Raw genomic sequence first — 22,385 nt, 5'->3', positions numbered from 1 at the left:
AGACTTTGAGAAATTCCTTAAGATCCCAAACCCCATCCAGATCCTCCATTGAGAGTAGCTGGCTCAAGAAGAGTTCTAGACCTCTCCCTGTGAGCCGGCATTCCACAGCACACCATGGGCTGTCTCACACTGAACTGTGGTCCTGTCTGCCTGCTAGACTGGGCTCCTAGGTGCAGTGGGTGGGGGTAGGCAGAAACCTCGCCACACAGATCTGTATAGGTCTGTATGTGCCCCAGCACCAATGAGCACCTGTGACACAGTCCCCCATGTAAATACTAGTGGAATGACGGACAATACATTCTTAAGGCCAGGGGCTGGCAAGAAAAGTTCCCTCTTGGGCCGGGCGCGGTGGCTCAAGCCTGTAATCCCAGCACTTTGGGAGGCCGAGACGGGTGGATCACGAGGTCAGGAGATCGAGACCATCCTGGCTAACATGGTGAAACCCCGTCTCTACTAAAAAAAAAATACAAAAAAACTAGCCGGGCGATGTGGCGGACGCCTGTAGTCCCAGCTACTCGGGAGGCTGAGACAGGAGAATGGCGTGAACCTGGGAGGCGAAGCTTGCAGTGAGCTGAGATCCGGCCACTGCACTCCAGCCTGGGCGACAGAGTGAGACTCCGTCTCAAAAAAAAAAAAAAAAAAAAAAAAAAAAAAAAAAAAAAAAAAAAAAAAAAAAAGAAAAGTTCCCTCTTGAACTCACTCTACACCAGTGACCCTGGGAACCAGTGGCCCCACTCACTGGACAGTCCACAGGCCCTGGTGCAGCCGCTCTCATCTCTACCCATATTCTACTTCTCACTGATCCAGGCATGTCCCCCAGGAAGACTTCGTCAGCAAAGCCTCCCGGCCCTGGTCCTTATTGGCATCCCAGCCAAGGCCTGCACTCCTCTGGCTATGCGAAGGGGCACCACTCCGTGCTGTTGGGGTTACCTCTGCATCCTGCTCTCCAGCTGGGAGGCCAGCAAAGTTGCTGTCTGGAGACTCCGCTGGCAGCCCCTGCAGAAGAGCACAGTTTTTACAGGCTCTTCCATCAAGCTCTCGTGACAGCAAACCCAAACCTTCTTCAGTACAAACTTGGCGTCAAATAGGAGGGTCAGACCTAAGGGAATGCCTTGTTTTCTGTGGTACTCCTGGCATTTTGGGGCGTTTTGCAGCCATGCATGGCAGACCTTTGGTTATGCTACTTTGGACATGTATGCAAAGAACAGAGAAGCCAGGGCGGTTCCCGTCCCTTCCCTTACCTCTCCTTCTTCTGAGGGGGCCCTGCTGGCAGACTGGGGGGAAGGGAGAGCCTCTCCCTCCTCTTCAGTGCCAGGGGCGACGTAGGAGCCAGACATGGAGGAGACGGTGTCGGTGCTGATCTGGGAGGATGCCATGGACATGACAGACTGGGCCAAGCTGCTGCTGGCAGGGCCTTTGGAGACAGGGGATGGGGAAGGAGCCTGGAGGTCAGGCAGGGCTTCTGCAAGCTTTCTGGGGAGCAGAGCCCTCTCCCTGCACTCAGGCAGTGAGGAGTGAAGTGGCCTTATCTTGCCCTCCCCTAAAAGTGGTTTTAGGTTTACGGTTTTCCAAAATTCTGTTCCTTTATATTTTAGAGCTCAGAACTTAGCCTCGGGGACAAGACATTTGCTTTTCCCTGTCATCATGCTAAAGGAAACCTCATGACAGCAGGACTGGGGCTGAGAGAACCAACACCCCGCTAGCTACAGGCAAGCCCGCTAACCCATGGTAGGAAAGCAAGTCCTCTTCCCTCTCAAGCCAGGGCCTACTTGTCATGCAGTCCAGGTATTAGCTTGCCACTCCCATGTCCCTTCCCAGAGGAAACACCAGGACACTGTGGGCTGGGAAAGGGGGAAGGACATGCAGCCACTCCCTGCTCCTCATGTACCTTCTGGGGAGGAAATAGTGGACGACAGAGGCGTCCCTGTACAAGACGACTGGTCAATAGCTCCAGATGACGACAAGGTGAGATTCTCACTTTCTGGAGTCACACCACATTCCTGGGGGGTGTGGGGGACACAACAGGACATGGAGCAAGTGCGAGTCACCTGTGCTGGAGGAAGGGGTCAGGGCGGAGGTCTGGGTAGAGATGAGGAGGAAAGGCGACACTGGGAGGGACTGAGTGGCATGCGGAGGCCGCAGCTTCTCTATTCCGTCCTCACTTCTCAGCCCAAGCCTGGAATGACTGCCTCCCAGGGGAGGCGCACACTTCAGTCAATACCTCCTGCCCAGGGCACAGCCATCTGCTGCGGCCATACAAAGATACAGCTCGGGTGACACAGGTCACCCCGCAGCTGTGACATGGGGACACCCCAGGTTTCCACACGGACCCCAGTTAACTCCTGCCCAGCTGCTTTCTGATACAAACACCACCTTGCTCCCCAGCCTGCTGCTCCTCCCACGCCCCCATCTCTGATCCCAGCCCCCATCTGCCAGGCATCTGGGTGCACAGCCTCACCCATCCGAGGCAGATGCAAAGTTCTATGAACTGTGTCTCCATAATCCCTTCCCTTTCCTCCAGGCGCTTCTCTTTTGTCTTAGTTCAGGCAGTCCTTCTTGCCTGGGCTACCGAAGCCCTTTCCTGGCTGGGTCTGTCTCCTGTCTAGTCCAGGCTGCATGCTGCGGTCAGGTGGGCCTTTGGGAAACGAAGTGCTCACCGTGCCCCTGGCTTGCTCCGAGCCCCGACTTCCTGCTCTGTGCCTTTGCATGCACTGTCCTCTCCACATGGATGTTTCTCTCACCTTTTTCATATCTAAAAAACTTCAAGGTTTAGCTAAAATGCTACTCCGCCGTAACACATTTTCTGATTTCCTCCACTTACAATGATCTTGTCCATCTCTGACACAGCAATTTATTGTCTCTGTTTTGGGCACACTGCTTTTCTATAAAGTTTACTCAGTCATTTAACACATACTTACTGAGCAACAATGACGTGCCAGGCACATGCTATTCCCATGTATATGTCCTGTCCCAGCCAGACCTGAGCACCTAAGGGCAGGGACCACTTTATTTACCTTCCTATGCCCCACTCTACCTAGCTCAGTGCACTACAGAGAGAAGCTGCATAAACCTTTGTTATGTGAGGTCTCTGTGGGACACACAGAGTAGAAAATTCCAGCCTTCTCTTCCATTCCTCCACGTGGGCCTCCTGGCACCCCCCAATTACCCTCAGGGCTTTCTCCTTGCTGTTCCCAGGCCTAGGGCCCTCTCTCCTCGTATATCTGCATAGCTAGCTCTCACACTTCCCTTGGTCTCGGCTCCTGGACCGCTTTTTAAGAATGGCAGCCCCCACTTCCAGCTGTGACACTCCCTTCCCACATGTCACACACGCTGATCCACAGCCCCACCTGGTACACATGTATTTTTTTACTTACTGTCTTTTGTGTCCCCCACCCTCACCCAGCTAGCAAGAATATGTTACGAGGGCAGGGACTTTTGTTGTGTCCCAGCTACTATACTCAGCATATAGCACAGTGCCTGGCAAATAACACAGGCTGCATATGCTGTTGAATGCATGAATCCAGTGAAATCTTTGCCACTGCCTCAGAGGGCGTTGAAAAGGTGTTTGATAAGTGAATGAGAGCAGAGGGACCTGATGAGCCATGCAGGTAGGAGGAAAGTCCCTGGAGTTCAACACCCAAGAAGAGGAGAGGAATATCAAGTACCTCTCCGAGATGCTGAGCTGATGGTCTCTGAGAGAGCTGTGTCTCCGACTCACTGCAGGAACGCTCATCTTCCTCTTCATGCAGCACGGAAGAGTTTTGGGAAATGGATCTATAGGAGTCCAGTGGAAAAGCAGCTATATCCAACGTCCATTTAAAGAACAGTACATACTGCAAGGGTAGCCGAGGGGAAAACCCAAATCTTTTTTCTTTATTTTTTGAGACAGGGTCTCATTATGTTTCCCAGGCCGGACTCAGACTCCTGGGCTTCAGCGATCCTCTTGTTGACGTCTTTAACAGAGGAGGAGTACAGCCTCCTGAGTAGCTGAGTAGGTCTGGGCTAACTTTCCTGGTTCAAAACCCAAATCTTAAGTAGGACTAGGGAGGTAGAAAAGAGAACCAGGGAGGGATGTAGACCTCTTTTGGGTGTCAGAAGTGCTAAGTTTTACCTTTAGCTCCTTTGATGACTTGCTGTCTAAACTTGGGAAAAACCACAGCCGTTTACAGGGTCTCAATATTTTCATCTGTAAAATACCCTCTGCTTTACTCTGCCACAGAAACCTTGTCACGATTTGTACCTAGCTGGACTTAGATGTTTAAGAGATATGGATCACAAGGTTCCTTCAGTCTTTGGACTAAGCAGTGCTCCCAGGGGCCTAGATGGCCCTATCCACAGTGTTCAATGTCCTCTTCCCTATAACCCATCCCCTATCCTTGAAAACAAAAAGAATACATAAGAGATTTGTCTCATCAGAATTTTCCTAAGTGCCTACATACCATCTTATTTTCATCTCTTAACGGATGGGATAACCTTCCCACAAGCAGCTCTGGGAACAGCCCAGAGGGTTACTCTGCCCTAAGGCCCCAGGATGTGGGCCAGCACCAAGGAGAGTTGAAACATCTCATCATGGATTCTGGGGGCAATACTGTGGAGCACTGGCTACTCACTTGGAGAGACTCTTTTTGAGTTTGAGTCCCTGGTTGCTGCAGTCAGACAGGCGGTCAAGAGGTGAGATGGTCCTGACAGGGGGCAGGTGGCCATCACTGCCATACGAAGGGAGCATTCCTGAGAGGTGGCCATCTCCAAGCACGTGAAGTGGAGGAACTGCTGGGGATGGGGTGAGGGGCCCATTGAGGGCCTCCAGAAGAGATACTACTTCATAGCCTGGTGGAATATTCTCTGAGGACTAGGGGAATCAGAGACAGGTTGAAAAATCAATTAGGTCCTTTTTGTTTTATGACATGATTATGCTACTTACTCTACACAGAAAAAAATGTTTTATATCTGTTCTTGGGGGGTTTGGTAAGAACAACTGTACTAGAGGAAGAGGTAAAATATCAAAGAACTACACATTGTAGATCCTGCTTATTGGTAAGCTTTTTCTTAATAATCTCTATTTTTTTTCTGATTATAACGGAAATGTTAATTATAGGAAATTTGGAAAATATATTATTAGGAAAAAAATTAGGAAAAAAAATTACCAGTAATCAAATCACCAAAGTGACTTTTGTTAGCATTCTGGTGTCTCTTCTTCCCATTTTTTTCTGTGTACTATTTACACAGTTTTGATCAACCTGTAAATAACAATTTTATATTCTGCTTATTTTATTATACTTTCCTCTTTTTTAAAAAATAGAGATGGGATCTCACTATGTTGCCCAGGCTGGTCTTGAACTCCGGGTCTCAATCGATCCGCCTGCCTTGGCCTCCCAAAATGCTAGGATTACAGATGTGAGCCACCATGCCTGGCCAGAACATAAATATTTTCCTTTGTTTCTGAAGCCTCTTCATATATGTCCCCTTCTTACAGATCCCCTAAGTTTTCTAACTGTTCTCCTAGTGCTGTGTATCTAGTTGTGTCTAGCACATCCTATTGTAAATAAGTTTTGATGAACATCCTTGAATGCCTTTTTTTCCAAATTATCTTCTTCTTGTTAAATTCTTAGCTCTTAGATGATGAGGTATAAATGTTTTTAAGGTTCTTGATATATATTGCTGTTTTCCACTGTTTTGTTTCTTTCAGTGCCTTTTCTAGTTACACTCCTGTAAGTAATACAGAAGACCTATTCTGACTGCTTCCCTGAAAGCGGGGAGAATCACTACAAAAAAAAGTTTTTAAAATTTGAAAGTTGGAAAATGGTATTCTCATATTCGCATATCATTGATTTTTAACGTGGTTGAACTTTTTAAAAAACTCTATGTTGAGTATGTTTTGTTTATGCCCTTTGCCCATTAATCTACTGTATTATTCGATATGAACTATGGCAAAGACATTAGCTTTTCCTCTGATACATACATTGTAAATACTTTTTAAAAAAACTACTATTTGTTGTCTAACTTTTAATTTTGGTCACCTATTAGACCTCTGACGTGCTAAACTTTTTAGGTAGTAAAATGTATGGCTCTTGCTTTCACGCTTAGAGAATCCTTTCCAATCTAAAGTCAACTAAACAATCGTCTACAATTTATTCTAGGTTTTTGTTTTGTTTTGTTTTTTTGAGACGGAGTCTCGCTCTGTCACCCAGGCTGGATGGAGTGCAGTGGCGCAATTTCCGCTAACTGCAAGCTCCGCCTCCCGGGTTCAGGCCATTCTCCTGCCTCAGCCTCCCGAATAGCTGGGACTACAGGTGCTCGCCACCACACCCAGCTAATTTTTTGTATTTTTTTTTTTAGTAGAGACGGGGTTTCACCATGTTAACCAGGATGGTCTCGATCTCCTGACCTTGTGATCCGCCCACCTCGGCCTCCCAAAGTGCTGGGATTATAGGCGTGAACCACTGCGCCCGGCCAATTTATTCTAGGTTTTGAATGTTTTGTTTTGTTTGGTTTGCTGTAATGTTTGTTTGGTTTAATGCTTTTAATATAGTTAATTAGTTACTCCAGCTGGAATTTATTTGGTAAGGAGTAAAGTGCTAAACTGATTTTTCCTCCTGGAATAGCTAACTAATTATCCCAATACCATTCACTGAATTATCATCTCTCCCAGCAGTGCGTTAATCTAAAGAAAGACAGTATCTGCTCTTCTTTAACTGCAAAGCTTTCAGGTTTCACTCTAATATCAGCACTTACACTAGGAAACTGAGGGCACTTTATCTCAGGCACTGAGGCCACAAAACAGGATAAAGAAAAACAGTTACTTTCTTCGAAGATTTGAATAAAGAAAATAAATTGTATTTAAATCCAAAATAATCGTCTCATTGTTTCTGCCTGAGGGAGTTGGAGTTGAACCTCGCTGGAGTGAAACTGCAAGCAGATGGCTCTAGGAATGGTAAATATTAACTGGACACCAAGTTCCCAAAGAGGAAAAGGGAGGTTTTCATGACCATTACTCAATCTTCCACAGTAATAATTTGGTTGTAACACATGCTCTCAGCTGGGCTGCTAAATACTGCAGCATACCCAGGTCTAATTCCTTGCTGCAATGCCACATAGAAAAGCATGAAAGGTTTAAAAAAGCCAATGAGGCATTTGCTTCAGAGGGGCCGTGGTTTTGAGCCCAACTTACTGAATGCTCTTCAGAGTCAGATGTCTGGGATGAGATGATGGGGTTAAAGCTGGTTGGGGACAAAGGGCCCAATTTTTTCCTCATGGCTCGGATCTGAAGCAGTGCCCGGAAGGCTGTAAAGAAGAAAACAGGCAATCAGGACATCCTGATGCAGGATTAAGGATGAACAAGAGCCCAGACAGAAACCATGATCCCTCCCAGCGCGCATCCGTTTGTCAGATCCAGCAGCAGCACATGCTTCAGTGTTTTGTAAATGTCCTCTTGTCCTCTCTCCCACCCACCAGTCCCCCTGCCGCTCTGGGGCTTACGCAGTCGGCAGATGGGGCAGTTGTTGGCCTGGTAGCGCAGGGTGTCTGCACAGGTGTTACAGAGGCAGAGGTGGCGACAGGGCAGAATCAAGGTGTCCCGGACATCCGAGAGACACACCACACACTCGGCACTGTTATCACTCACTTCGTCTTCAGCCACCTGGTCGAGGAGAAAGCAATTTAGCCAGTGTCACAAAGCCCTTCCTGTCCCATACTTTACAGACAAGGCAGTGTGGCTAAAGAGCTAGGATAAGTAGGCCGGGCGCGGTGGCTCAAGCCTGTAATCCCAGCACTTTGGGAGGCTGAGACGGGCGGATCACGAGGTCAGGAGATCGAGACCATCCTGGCTAACATGGTGAAACCCTGTCTCTACTAAAAAATACAAAAAACTAGCCGGGCGAGGTGGCGGGCGCCTGTAGTCCCAGCTACTCGGGAGGCTGAGGCAGGAGAATGGCGTGAACCCGGGAGGCAGAGCTTGCAGTGAGCCGAGATCCGGCCACTGCACTCCAGCCTGGGCGACAGAGCGAGACTCCGTCTCAAAAAAAAAAAAAAAAAAAAAAAAAGAGCTAGGATAAGTAATAAGAACAAAATCTGCATTGACATTGGACTTTGTCGTTTACCCAGTGCGTCCACACACTTAGCTTCACTGCTTCTGGGAAGTGTTTATCTAAAATTGAGAGGACAAGACTAACCACTCGAGCTCCTATGAGGCTCGGAGCTAGGCCTCTCAAGTCTCAGCTGAAGGGACCTAGGGGACCACACAGATAAAAGAAAAGGAGCAAAGAAAGGACCCTGGTGGAAACCGAGTTGGACAGAACTCTGTGGCAGAACAAAGCCAAACCAGCCTACTTTTCTCATTTCCCAAGAGGTAAAAGCATAATGATCTGAAATGAGGAACAAGAAAATACCCTTCTAAGACCTAACTGATTTCAGAGTTTGGCATACTAAATTCCTGGACGCTGGCTTATAATTTCTCACTTGGCCTCCTGGAAAGAGTACCTTCAGAATTTTGGATAAAACTTACCTTAGAATCTTGTGTGTTGTACTTGTTTTCAATTCCATAGATCTCCTGAAGGAGGTAGCTGACCCCGTCTACCTGAACAGCAAATAGAAAGGTTCAAGGACAGGCTGTCTCTACTGAGAGACAAGAGTGGGAACTCCCTCCCCTCTTACCTCTTTCGGTAACCAAGGACTACTGATTCATAATGAAAAAAAATCAAAGGCCTAGATAAGTAAAGGATGCTTTTATTTACTTATGTTTTCTATTTGAGAGGAGAAAGAAAATCAAATATTTAATTCACCCATCATTATATACAATAGGGAACACAAAAGTTCACAAATACAATAATAATACTTGCACTGCAGCTTACTATTATGGACAATTAAGAAGGCATAGACTAGAAAAAGGATGGAAGGGTATGCATTAAAACATAGGCATTTGCTATGTAATCCAATTTGAGTTCAGACATTATAAAAATAAAGGAATAGAAAGGAGAAGAAGAAGAAATTGGCAAGGAAAAAGATGGGAAGGGAAAATATGAAAGCAAAGGGCGATAGCAAGATCTTGAGGGAGAGGCTAATGGTGTGTACCCCACACCATGAAGCCACCCCATCCCCAACATGCAGCAAAATTACACTGCTTGGCCCTGTTTCTTTCTTTCTTTCTTTCTTTTTTTTTTTTTTTTTTTTTTTGAGACAGGGTCTTGCTCTGTCATCTTGGCTGGAGTGCAGTGGTACCATCTTGGCTCACTGCAACCTCCGCCTCCTGGGTTCAAGCAATTCTCCTGTCTCAGCCTCCTGTGTAGCTGGGATTACAGGCATGTACCATCATGCCTGGCTAATTTTTGTATTTTGTGGTAGAGATGGGGTTTCACCATGTTGGCCAGGCTGGTCTCAAACTCCTGACCTCAAGTGATCCACCTGCCTCAGCCTCCCAAAGTGCTAGGATTAGAGGGATGAGCCACCAAGCCCAGCCAGCCCTGTTTCTTAAAACCCCAACTACCAAGGCCCAATCCCACTCCCACTAACCTGGCCCATGTCAGTGCCTAAGTTGGCCCTGCCCCATTTACTTTTAGGAGCACGTTCTTCTGCCTCACCTCTGTTTCTTAGCTATCCCTTCCTCTAAGACATAGCCTGTCTCTGATTTTATATCCCACTCTCCAGTTTGATAGTCTGTTGCTAATGCCAATCTAACAAGAGGAAAATAGACAAACCATTTTCCTCTAGCTACACGAACCTTTCCATCCCATCCAGGCCTCCTGGAGAACCAGGCCTTCCCCCATGAGGCAACTCACCAAGGCCTGGCCTGCCCAGGTAGTGCCCTGGACTCAGGATCTGTTTCCTCGTCTGCTCTTAAAACTTGTTTTCATGTAGTGATTATATTGGAAAACTAATTTATACTAAGATATTCTTATTACTGACCTCATTAAAAGAGAGGCAAATAATTAACCTAAAAGAATGGATAGTATAGAATTTCAGATATCTATCACCCATCTGCAGGGAGGCTTTTCTTTGCATCTTGACGAAGCCCAGCCCTGCCTCCTACCCAGCTGCTCTACACCCTCCTCGAGATGACCTACCCCTCACCCACCCTCCCTTGCCAATGCCACTGGCACCACTCTCTCTCCTTCCAATGATGTCTCCTCCTACCTCTATAAGAGTGGAAAGAAAAGTGCTGGCACATGGCAGGGGCTGGGACTTCTAGCAGACATATGCACAAGGTGCTGATCATTCTGCAAGAGGAAGAATGGCCAACTTTGAATTTTAGAAAAGGAATGGATAAATTAAGCCAATGACTCTAATTACCCCAAATTGGACCCTAATGCTTATCCTTTCGCTTGAAATAGTTCTCACTCTGGCATTTAAAATAAAAAGAGTTCTCCCTAAACCCAGTGTTAGGAAATAAATCTTGTTCTTTCATTTCTCAAGTCCTTTACTCAGATAAAGGCTCCCTCAACACCAACACTTCTGGAACAATGAAGACATCAAAAATCAGCATTCCTTTCAGGCCACCCAAGTCGTTTGTAATAGCTTGTAACATTCAAAAGCACTCCCTTTTTTTCTTTTCTTTTTTGATTAAAAAAAAAAAGAAGAAAAAGAAAAGGAGAGACTTAGCAAAAAGTAAAACAAAAACAAAAACAAAAAAAAGAGGGAGAGAGAAGAAGAAAGGAAAGAATAAAAGGAAGGAAGGACCCTAACACTAACAGTCTGCGGTCTTCAAATACTTACTACTTGTTTCTGTTTGAGGGGCTTGACACAGAAAGTTCCATCTGTGTGCTGGAATGAAAATATGAAAGTTATGACAAGGAAGGGAGGGTAATAAAGCTCCAGGTATTCTTCTGTTACATGTCCCAGTTACAGTCACCCTCCCTTATCTGCAGTTTCATTTTCCATGGTTTCAGTTACCCACCATCAACCACTGTCTGAAAATATTACATACAATAAGATATTTTGAGAGAGAAAGATGACTTTCAGACTTTTATTACCTTATAGTTATAATTGTTTTAGTTTACTATTATTCTTAATCTCTTACTTTGCCTAATTTATGAATGAAACTTTATCATAGGTGTGGATGAAGTCTACGAAAAACCATAGTGTATATGAGGGTTCTGTACGATCTGCAGTTTCAGACATCCACTGGGGGTCTTGGAACGTATCTCCTGAGGATAAGGGGGACTACTGTACACATGTTCCTGGATGCTCTCAGAGTAGAATTATACAATCCTAATTCTTTAAAGATCTTACAACTATCCAGTGTAACCCTTTCTTTCTTTTTTTTTTTTTGAGACAGAGCCTCACTTTATTGCCCAGGCTGGAGTGCAGTGGCGCCATCTCAGCTCACTGCAACCTCCGCCTCCCAGGTTCAAGCAATTCTCCTGCCTCAGCCTCCTGAGTAGCTGGGATTACAGGTGCCCGCCACCATGCCTGGCTAATTTTTATTTTTATTTTTATTTTATTTTATTTTATTTTTGTTGAGACGGAGTCTCGCTCTGTCGCCCGGGCTGGAGTGCAGTGGCCGGATCTCAGCTCACTGCAAGCTCCGCCTCCCGGGTTTACGCCATTCTCCTGCCTCAGCCTCCCGTGTAGCTGGGACTACAGGCGCCCGCCACCTCGCCCGGCTAGTTTTTTGTATTTTTAGTAGAGACGGGGTTTCACCGTGTTAGCCAGGATGGTCTTGATCTCCTGACCTCGTGATCCGCCCATCTCGGCCTCCCAAAGTGCTAGGATTACAGGCTTGAGCCACCGCGCCCGGCCTAATTTTTATATTTTTAACAGAGGCAGGGTTTTGCCATGTTTCCCAGGCTAGCCTCGAACTCCTGGCCTCAAGTGATTCACCCACCTTGGCCTCCCAAAGTGCTGGGATTACAGGTGTGAGCTACCGCGTCTGACTCAGTCTAACCCTTTCATTTTAAGGAGACTGAGGCCTAAGGAGTTGAAGGTCCTGTAGCAAGCTGATAGCAGGGCTGGACCTACACCCAAACGTAGCCCCCAAAGCGATGTTCTGTTACCATCATAGCCTCTAAAGCCAGACCCATTCTGCTGAGCTCAGGGACCCAGCAAACAGGGGTTACATGTGTCTCACATGAAAGAAAGGGCTAAAGGGAATAAAGCGAGGCCCTCTAAAGTCACTCACCTTCTCAAAAGTCCCCAGCAGTATATGGCAATGGCCAAAATACTCTGAAAGAAACAAAGGCATGTGAGTGAAGAAGCCCAAACAGCACACCTTGATGCCCATGACCTTCCCCAATTCCCTGCAATCTGGCAAACCAAATGTGCCAGTCTGTCCCTAGAAGGGGCATTTTATATAACCCTCACTTTTTTTTTTGAGACAAAGTCTGGCTCTGTTGCCCAGGCTGGAGTGCGGTGGCATGATCTTGGTTCACTGTGGCCTCCACCTCCCGGGTTCCAGCAATTCTCCTGCCTCAGCTTCCCAAGTATCTGGGATTACAGACATAAGCCACCATGCCTGGCTAATGTTCTGTATTTTTAGTAGAAATGGCGTTTTACTACGTTGGCCAGGCTGGTCTCGAACTCCTGACCTCAGGTGATCTGCCCGCCTCAGCCTCCCAAAGTGCTAGTATTACAGGGATGAGCCACCACACCCAGCTAACCCACATTTTTTGAGACCGAGTCTCACTCTGTCACCCAGACTGGAGTGCATTGGCGCAATCTCAGCTCACTGCAACCTCTGCCTCCTGGGTTCAAACGATTCTCCTGCCTCAGCCTCCCAAGTAGTTGAGATTACAGGCACACACTGCCATGCCCAGCTGATTTTTGTAGTTTTAACAGAGAAAGGGTTTCACCATGTTGCCCAGGCTGGTCTCGAACTCCTGACCTCAGGTGATCCAAACCTGCCTCGGCCTCCCCAACTGCTGGGATTACATGTGTGAGCCACTGTGCCCAGCCAAACCCACACTTTTCACATCCGCCCAGGAGCTTGGAGTCACAGATGTGAGAGGATGCAGAGACTGCCTGACTCACAGTCACAAACACCCACAAAGAAGGCATGTTGTTCTGGGGCCACAGCTGCTGCCAGGAATATGCCACAAAAGAGCAGTGTGCACAGCCAAAGAGGACAGAAATCGCCCCTACCGTCTCCTTCATCCACCACGGCATGTACCACTAGAGGGTAAACTTCTCTGTCCAGATCAAAGCCAAGCTGAAGGGAAAGAAAAGAAAAAAAAAAAAAAAGAGGACTTAACACATTTAGATGGCACAGTTAATCTCAGAAAGGGCGATACTGTCAAGCATTAATCTCATTTCTGCTCCTCATTAACAAGGCTCCTTGTCAGCCTTGTTAATTACCCAAGTTTGTTAAATGAGAGCCATCAGTTTCTTTTTAAAAATCTCATAGATGTAAATAAGGCCTTCTAACCTATAGGTTTTTTTTGTTTGTTTGTTTTTTCTTTGAGCATGGCTTTCTCAAAGTATCCTAGGCGAATCAGCTTCTTTTTAAAAATCTCATAGATGTAAATAAGGCCTTCTCACCTATAGGTTTGTTTTTTTTTTTTCTTTGAGCATGGCTTTCTCAAAGTATCCTATGCTAATGGGCTATTTCCGTTCCTAGGGAATGGAAAAATTAACTAAGTCAGGTATATCCTTGATGCAAAATAAGCAGAGCTTTAAAAGGACATGATGAAGTCACAAGACTGAAAGGTAAGCATGGCCTTCAAGTGTCTGAGCAGCCCCTTTGCTGTTGGCCGGGGTCCTAAGTAGCCCCTAGGCCCTTCTGAGTCGATGTGGGAAACCTCCCCAAAGGTAGCTCACCTCCTCTTCGGCCCACTCGGAGGGATCCACGGTATGGGAGGGCAGGCAGAACTGCTGACACACTCCTCGCTTGTAGTGCACAGTCTCCGACTGGAGGCTGTTGTCTTTGGGAATGTAGCTATTGATACAAGCGGGAGGCAAAGCAAAAGTCAGTATCTGGCACAGATGGGTCTGACAACTTCCTCTGCTCATGCCTGTTCTCAATTATCAACAGGCTCTAGCGAAGAGAAGAAAGGGTCCTTTATAATCCATTTCCTTTGCTCTTGCTTGGCAATGTTGACTTTTCTATTCAACCCACACATCCAAAGAAAGGTAGCTTACTAGATTTTTAACAGTCCTTAAGGACCTGAAGGACTATACCACCATTTGCCACTATACCAAGATGGCACAATTTGAAGGGAAAAGGTAAAGGGTAGGGCTTTGTAGAAGAAAATCTATTCAGGAACCAGATCTCATCGGGCTGCAGAAAAAGAATGTTTTCCACCTTTGCTGAGTGGATAAGACATGGACTCTACCCATCTGGGAAGGAAGTGGCTCACCTGGTCTCCTGATCTTACCTGGCAATACCATTCTGGAACTCTTCCATGGCCTGGTAATAGATGGTGATGGCTACCCTAGCATCTGTGTCAAAGGTGAACTCAACATTGTAGTGGACTTTAGCTTTGCTGGCCTCTTCTCCAGGGCTCTTCACTTCCTCAGCACATCTAGAAAACCAGAGACTCAGCATTTGCAGGGTAGCATATCAATATTTTTAAATTTACCTTTTAAAAAAATTTTAGCAATATATTGTGGGCTTCTCTGAGTGATCGTAAGCATAGGTCTACCTCTTCATTCTGAATGATCACAGAGTGCTTCATGACCAATATTGCTGGGCACTCAGGTTACTTCTGATATTTCAGTGCTACCACTACATCATTGTGCATTTGGCAGTTTTATTTTTATTTTAATAAAAGTTATTAATCACGTAGTTTAAATAGTTTCTTCAAGGCAAAAAATAGCAGGCCTTACTTCTTCCCTTTCCTTCTCTTCAAAGGACACCGCTTTTAGTGATCATTTTGGCATTTACCCACATTTCTAAAAAATATATTTGGGTTACTACTTCTTGATTTTTCAGTTTCAAGCACTATCTATGGGTTTCCTACTATAGAAACAAGGATTTCTTTCTCTTTACTCATTCTGCTCCATATAGGAACTCCCCCATCCCCACAGTATAGCTACATCATAATTTTTTTATAATAGTCCAGTACATTTGTGTCTGTATTACTGTGATTATATAAACATATAATCTATGATTATTTTTCTTTTCCTGCCTAACTTTTTCTTAATTAGTGCTCACCCTTTTTTTTTTTTTTTTTTTTTTTTTCCAGTTGCATAGTTTTCTATGTACGCATCACAAATTCCAACCCAAGCTCTCTGGGGCTGTCTAAATCTCTCAAGACGTTCAGATGCACCAAGTGGTCTATTCATTTCATCTTATTGAGGAGGTCCCTTGGACTTGCTCCCATCTGTACTTGGCCCTCTGCACCTGGCTCCCAGCCGCCACCCTGGAATCTCTCCCCCTCCATCATCCTGGTGGATCCCTTTTGCCTCTGTCCTCCTGTAGAAGCTCATGTTTCCTGTATCTCATGTCTTCCTCTGTCTTGGGTTATTCTTTTGTATCAGTGGAGCATGTGTTCTACCAGCTTCCTGAAAAAGGGTGTGTTGGGAAATAAACTTTTGAGAGCTTTTATTCAACATTCACACTTCATTCAAAGTTTGGCTGAGCAAAGTATTCTAGATTATAAATAATTTCTAAAAGACACTGAAAGCCTTTTCGCTGCCTTATTTTTCACCTCCCAGCATTGTTCCCAAGAAGTCTGAAGTCGTTCCAACTGCTGATCCTTCTTCTGAAAGCTTACAGACAGTCCTCTTTCTCATCCACTCTGTGGGCACTTGGTGGTCCTTTCCATTTAGAAACTTGTACCCTCTGCTTCTGAGAAATTTTCTTAAATTCTATGTCACTGATGATTTCCTTCCTTTTATATCCTCTGTTCTCTGTAGAACCCGTTAGTTGGATGTCAGACCTTCTAAATGGGTGCTCTATTACTTGTATCTTTCTTCTTCTATTTTCCTTCTCTCTGGATTTTTGCTCTGCTTTCTAGAATATTTCAAGTTTTCTTCCTATAATTCTATTGAAATTTTCATTTATGCTCCTTGTTTTTAATTTCTAAAAGCAATTTTTTTTGGTTTCATAAACTTCGTGTCATTGTGGCTATGAAAGAAAAAGATATCTTCTCTCATGTCTTTGAGACTATTAATGAAGTTTTCTTCTTTCTGCATAGCTTTTGTTTCCAATTAGATTTTTTTTTTTAATTATTATTTTATATAGAGATGGGGTCTCAATATGTTGCCCAGGCTGGTCTCAAACTCCTGGGCTTTTAAGCGATCCTCCTGCTTTGGCCTCCCAAAGTTCTGGGATTAAATGTGTGAGCCACCACACCCGGCCTAGTTAGGTTGTTTTAAAATGTTGGTTTGTTTTGCTACTGTCTTTCCTATTATAGGCATTCCTTACACATCTAAGAATCTGTGGCTGTCTGCTTGTATTTAAGATATTTAAACTGCTGATTAGAGCTCTGAGTGCACAGCAGGACTTGGGGATCCCGGGCTTCACTGTGGGCTGATCTGGATCTGCTGAGGAACCTCCAACTCTAGTCTCCTAGGTTTTCCTATCCAGGCAGGTCCAATTTCCAGAAAACAGTTTTTCTCTCTCTTGACAAAGGCCTGGCTGCCAGCATTCTAGGGGCAGAGTGGAGAGGCAGCTGGAGGGCTCAACACCCAGTTTGCCAGGATCCACTCACCCCCCGTTTTGTTTTGAGACAGGGTCTCACTCTTGCCCAGGCTGGAGTGCAGTGGTGTGATTGTGACTCATTGCAGCCTCGACCTCCCTGGGCTCAGGTGATCCTCCCACTTCAGCCTCCCAATAGCTGGGACTACAGGTGTACACTACCATGCTTGGTTAATTTTTGTATTTCTTGTAGAGACAGGGCTTTACCATATTGCCCAGGCTGGTTAGCCTGTTTTTAGTACTGGCCGTTAGCTGTGCCTGGGTCTCTCTTGTCCAGAGATTCTTTGTTTTTACCTTTCCAGGGACAGTCATCTGCCTGCCTTTGGCCAGGTTGTAGTAACGTAGTTCTGGCTGTGTGGTATAATGGAGGGGATCTGCCTACCTTGAGGGCAGACTTTCTACCAATCCTCTTCATTTTAGCCTCCCACCTCAACTTCTTTTTTTTTTTTTTTTTTTTTTTTTTTTTTTTGAGACGGAGTCTCTGCCGCCCGGGCTGGAGTGCAGTGGCCGGATCTCAGCTCACTGCAAGCTCCGCCTCCCGGGTTCACGCCATTCTCCTGCCTCAGCCTCCCGAGTAGCTGGGACTACAGGCGCCCGCCACCTCGCCCGGCTAGTTTTTTGTGTTTTTTAGTACAGACGGGGTTTCACCGTGTTAGCCAGGATGGTCTCGATCTCCTGACCTCGTGATCCGCCCGTCTCAGCCTCCCAAAGTGCTGGGATTACAGGCTTGAGCCACGCGCCCGGCCTCCCACCTCAACTTCTAGAGAGACCTGGCACTGCTAATTTCTGAACCCCTTGGGGGATAATACCACAGTATAAATTGGTTGATTCTCAGCTTTTCTTTCTGCTAGTTCAGGATTCTGATATCCTGGGTCTACTAAGTCATTTAATATTCACTATGTGTTTCCAGCTTCTAAAATTTTGTTGCTGCTGCTCTCTTCCCATTCTCCAAATACTTACAGATTTATGCCTTTTTAAAATTTTTTAATTTTTATATTATTTTATTTTATTTATTTATTTTATTGAGACGGAGTCTCACTCTGTCGCCCAGGCTGGAGTGCAGTGGCGCAATCTCGCCTCACTGCAACCTCCGTCTCCTGGGTTCACGCCATTCTCCTGCCTCAGCCTCCCAAGTAGCTGGGACTACAGGCGGCTGGCTAATTTTTTGTAATTTTAGTGGAGACAGGGTTTCACCGTGTTAGCCAGGATGGTCTCGATTTCCTGACCTTGTGATCTGCCCACCTTGGCCTCCCAAAGTGCTGGGATTACAGGCAAGAGCCACCGCACCCGGCCTTATTTTTTATTTTTTAGATGGAGTCTCACTCTCACCCAGAGTGCAGTGCAGTGGAACAATCTTGGCTTACTGCAACCTCTGCCTCCTGGGTTCAAGCAATTCTCCTGCTTCAGCTTCTGGAGCAGCTGGGACTACAGGTGCATGCCACCATGTCTGGCTAATTTTTGTTTTGTAGTAGAGACGGGGTTTTACCATGTTGGCCAGGATCAGGTGATCCACCCGCCTTGGTCTCCCAAAGTGCTGGGATTACAGGCGTGAGCCATTGTGCCCGGCCAGATTTATGCCTTTTAAATACATGTTTATAATTACTTGATGGGGTTTTCAGAGGAAGCAAAAGTAGGTGTTCAATCCTCCATCTTTACCTGGAAATCTGAGAATCAGAATTTATTCCCATAATCACAGAAAAACAAAACAAAGAACACTCTTCAAATTAACATTTATTGAACACCAGGTGTTTTCCCTTCTGTTACCTTAATTTTGACAACCACCATGAAAGGTAAAGTTGATTATCACCATTTTACAGATTAAAAAAACCCTGAAGCTCAGACACTCATTCAAGCAAGCATCTGTGGACCTGGGAAGCAAATTGCTCTGCTGCTTCCAAGTCTGGTTCTTTTAGCGCAAGACAGCTGCTTCATCCTATTCTAGAGCTGCAGCCAGGCTGCCATGGCAGAGGCCATGACCTCGCAGCAGCTCAGGCCCTTGAATGGTCTCCATCAAATGTATGAATGTGCCATATGTGATGAGAGAAACCAAGTGGACAGAGTAGCTGGCAACTGGCAGGCCCCAGAGGCCTCGTTAGTCTGCTCTTCTGCTGGATGAACTCCCCTGGGTCAGGTGGGGGGACTGTTCAGCAGACAGGTACCTCCTTGGCTCTCTCCTCCCCAGAGATGACCCTGGGGTGGAGAGAAGCATAGCTGGGGAACCAGTAGAAACTTCAGGGACAAATAAAATATAAAAAATTAAGACAGACTGAAAATAGATTAGTGGTTACTTAGGGCTGGAAGGACTGCTTGAGCCCAGGAAGTCAAGGCTGCAGTGAGCTGAGATCGGCCACTGTACTGCAGCCTGGGTGACAAAGCAAAACTCTGGGCGGTGGCTCATGCCTTTAATCCCAGCACTTTGGGAAGCCGAGACAGGTGGATCACCTGAGGTCAGGAGTTTGAGATCAGCCTGACCAACATGGAGAAACACCGTCTCTACTAAAATTACAAAATTAACCAGGCATGGTGGTGCATGCCTGTAATCCCACCTACTTAGGAGGATGAGGCAGAAGAATCGCTTGAACCCGGGAGGCGTAGGGTGCGGTGAGCCGAGATTGTGCCATTGCACTCCAGCCTGGGCAACAAGAGTGAGACTCTGTCTCAAAAAAAAAAAAAAAAAAAAAAAAAGCGAGACTCTGTCTCGCTCTCTATATCTATATATATATCAGACAGAAACATCGTAATGCTAATAAGGCTGATCTATACAAGCATGAGATGGTCTCTGAGTCATCTTTCTTGCCTATTCAGAAAAATCTGGGACCTTGATTTGCTCTAACCAAAGTTTTTCACCAGGGAATCAGAGAGCCTTGGTAGACATACTGTCTAGGTGTGGCGGGGGGTGGGAATGTATCAGATTAAAAATTACACTGTCTCGAGGATGGCACCAAGAAGGCAAATGACGATAATTAACACTGATGATGAGGATTAAACAACCAACCAAGGGCACTATGAGTTCCTTAGAGAACAGACACATGAGGGCCGGGCGCGGTGGCTCAAGCCTGTAATCCCAGCACTTTGGGAGGCTGAGACGGGCGGATCATGAGGTCAGGAGATGGACACCATCCTGGCTAACACGGTGAAACCCCGTCTCTACTTAAAATACAAAAAAATTAGCCGGGCGAGGTGGCGGCGCCTATAGTCCCAGCTACTCGGGAGGCTGAGGCAGGAGAATGGCGCGAACCCAGGAGGCGGAGCTTGCAGTGAGCGGAGATCGCGCCACTGCACTCCAGCCTGGGTGACAGAGCGAGACTCCGTCTCAAAAAAAAAAAAAAAAAAAAAAAAAAAAAGAGAGAACAGACACATGAGATAGGGAATAAAGAAGAAAAAGAAAATATAGCAATAAAAGAAAGGATTTTATATTCTAAGTTCAAATTTCCTATTTTTACATTGGCTTGTTGGAGTAGCTGCAAAAATTCCCACTTTCCCTTAATAATTCTTCTTCCCTTTTAAAAAATATCCATAAAATAAGGATACTGAGCATTTCTAGGCAAGTGAAAGTTCTTCACAAACACAGTCCATTGCATCCAGTGCTGAACAACACAGGGGTGGATGGCCTGATCTCAGCAGAAAGAAGCGCCCGTACTCCTGTCTGAGACCTGGAGAAGCAGGCTCTGGGGCTGCCAGAAACTGCTGTGTGAGTTCCTTGGGAAGTCTGTCCCCCAGCCCCCAACCTCCCCAAAGGAAGGTGCCTGGGACCTGGCCCCAGCCTCTGGGAACTTACTTGACGAGCCTCAGCGTGTCCTTTCGGATATTGACCAGGCTTCTCAGAGTCTTCACAGGTTCTTGGGGAGGTGGGGCGGCATAAGGGAACTGTGTCAGAAACAAAGTAGGAGAAGGTGGTGTGTTTATAAAGACCCACAGCTGTCCCTCGCTGTTACAGGGCTTTACAGTTCACCAAGAATAGCCCTAAGAGGTGAGGCAGGAAGGCACAACTCTCCTAATTAAGTGAGGAAACTGAAATTCTGACATACTGAGTCAACCTGCTCAAGGTTACAGCTAGTGGGAAAATGGGATTCAATTTGGGGCCCAAAGAGCTAGATTTATCTTCTTTTTCCATTATATGAAGCTTATTTGGGTCAGTGTTCAAAACTTGGAGAATTAATAAAAAACCACTGAAGTTCCAAATACCAAAGGACACACTGTGGCCGAGTTAATCACAAAAGGCTTTTCCATCTGACCTCAGACGACAGGGAGTCAGACCTGCAAGCCCTTTCCTTCGGTGAGGCCATATGGTATCCCAGGAATTTAGGGACTGCAAATAAAAGAGAACCCCATCATGTGTACAGAGCTGAAGTTTGCAAACAGTAAAGAACAAATTTCCCCTGCAGCTGATCATATAAAGCAGAGTTAGCACATGAGCCAAAAGTTATTTTGGGGTCACCAAAGGTTTATGATTGTCTTCATCATTTACCATCCACTTTCTTCTGCTTTGCCCGTTTAGACTTTTGGATATGAAGTTCTGAGTTGTTGATAATAAAGAGATAAACAAAGGGGAAACAGCCAAAAATTTCACTGGCAATTGCCTTCTGAGGATCAAGAATGATTTCAAATGTTCCCAGTATTTTTAAAATGTTATTTGGGCAATCAAATGTTTTAACATATAATTCCCAAAAAACCTACTGGTCTCTGCAGCTTTGCAAAACTGTGGTTCTCTTGGCTCAAGAAAAGTCTGCCTCCATAGTGTGGTATCACAAAACAGGACACCCAAGTTATAATCGAATTGTGCCTTCACAGGTTTTTACTGAATATGGTTATTTTACTTGGGAAACAATATAGTTAAACCATAGTCAAGGTGCATCTGACTTTATGTATGCAGTATGATTGCTTATAATTCACATGTATGAATGTGACTCTTATACTCAATAGAAATTATTTGCATTCAGATTACCTACTTTGTGGGCATTATTTAGTAATTTACCTTTTCGTTGATATATTAACCATACATTCTTTTAAAAATGATAGTTTTTTCTAATTACAAAGTAATACATGTTTAAGCAGAAAATTTGAAAAACACAAAAAAGTATAAAACTATCCCTAATCTTACTATTCAGCAACACCAAAATTAACACTTTGGAATATGTATCTCCATCCGTCCATCTATCCATCCATCCATCCACCTCTATATCCATGTGTTGTTTCAAACTGAACATACTATTTTGCAGTTTCTTTTTCACATAAAAAGATGTGGCAAACATTTTTAAAGTCTATAATTTTGATAACGTGCAGATAACAGCATACTTTAATCAATTCCATATTATTCAATACTTTATGTTGGTTTTACTTTTTTTCGCAGCTATAAATGTCATGGTGAATATCCTTGTCTCTATATTTCTGCATGCTTGTTTGATTATTTCCTTAGGACAAATTCCTAGAAGTGGAATTACTGGATCAAAGAGTAAGCATATTTTTAAGACTTTAAAAATTATTTTGCCAAATTGTTTTCCACAAAGCTGACTCCAACTTTGCCCTCCTGCAAGCAGTGCATCAGGAGGCCTTGACATGGGAAAACTGAAATTCTAGTTCAGATCCCATCTGTGGCCTGTTTCTCCTCCCCCAACTTTCCTAGGCTGTCATACTAAAGGAATTTAAAACAATTTTTAAATAAGCTTAAGCAAAAAGTAATTAGGCAGGAAAATCCGACACAAACACTAGTCTATTCTAAAGCCAAAATAAATGACTTCGGGATTAAAATTTTTTTCTGGAGTAGCAAAGTTAATCATTTTCATTTGTACAGGTACTTGGGCGTTATCCATAACTCCTA

The 22,385-nt window shown here is 45.2% G+C and overlaps 2 protein-coding genes across 9 annotated transcripts in view; one reads left to right on the top strand and one right to left on the bottom strand.

Annotated features, from left to right (window-relative positions):
* Positions 1–22,385, top strand: part of UBALD2 (UBA like domain containing 2) — a 468,792-nt gene that overhangs the window by 348,732 nt on the left and 97,675 nt on the right. The window lies entirely within an intron of this gene.
* Positions 1–22,385, bottom strand: part of RNF157 (ring finger protein 157) — a 98,486-nt gene that overhangs the window by 9,487 nt on the left and 66,614 nt on the right. For 4 of the 7 annotated variants that reach the window (XM_050764251.1, XM_050764255.1, XM_050764257.1 and 1 more), the window contains exons 3-16: positions 20,346–20,434; positions 14,301–14,447; positions 13,744–13,861; positions 13,069–13,135; positions 12,110–12,153; positions 10,705–10,752; positions 8,501–8,572; positions 7,477–7,636; positions 7,169–7,281; positions 4,611–4,849; positions 3,666–3,774; positions 1,889–2,048; positions 1,242–1,414; positions 931–996 (exon numbers count right to left, since the gene is read on the bottom strand). In XM_050764251.1, coding sequence (XP_050620208.1) covers positions 931–996; positions 1,242–1,414; positions 1,889–2,048; positions 3,666–3,774; positions 4,611–4,849; positions 7,169–7,281; positions 7,477–7,636; positions 8,501–8,572; positions 10,705–10,752; positions 12,110–12,153; positions 13,069–13,135; positions 13,744–13,861; positions 14,301–14,447; positions 20,346–20,434 — 1,605 coding nt within the window. The remainder of the gene's footprint in view (positions 1–930; positions 997–1,241; positions 1,415–1,888; positions 2,049–3,665; positions 3,775–4,610; positions 4,850–7,168; positions 7,282–7,476; positions 7,637–8,500; positions 8,573–10,704; positions 10,753–12,109; positions 12,154–13,068; positions 13,136–13,743; positions 13,862–14,300; positions 14,448–20,345; positions 20,435–22,385) is intronic. The other 3 variants (XM_050764252.1, XM_050764253.1, XM_050764256.1) reach the window with 3 other exon arrangements.

This window comes from Macaca thibetana, chromosome 16, assembly GCF_024542745.1.
Source record: "Macaca thibetana thibetana isolate TM-01 chromosome 16, ASM2454274v1, whole genome shotgun sequence".
Lineage (NCBI taxonomy): Eukaryota > Metazoa > Chordata > Mammalia > Primates > Cercopithecidae > Macaca > Macaca thibetana.
This window is presented reverse-complemented; position numbering and strand designations above follow the sequence as displayed.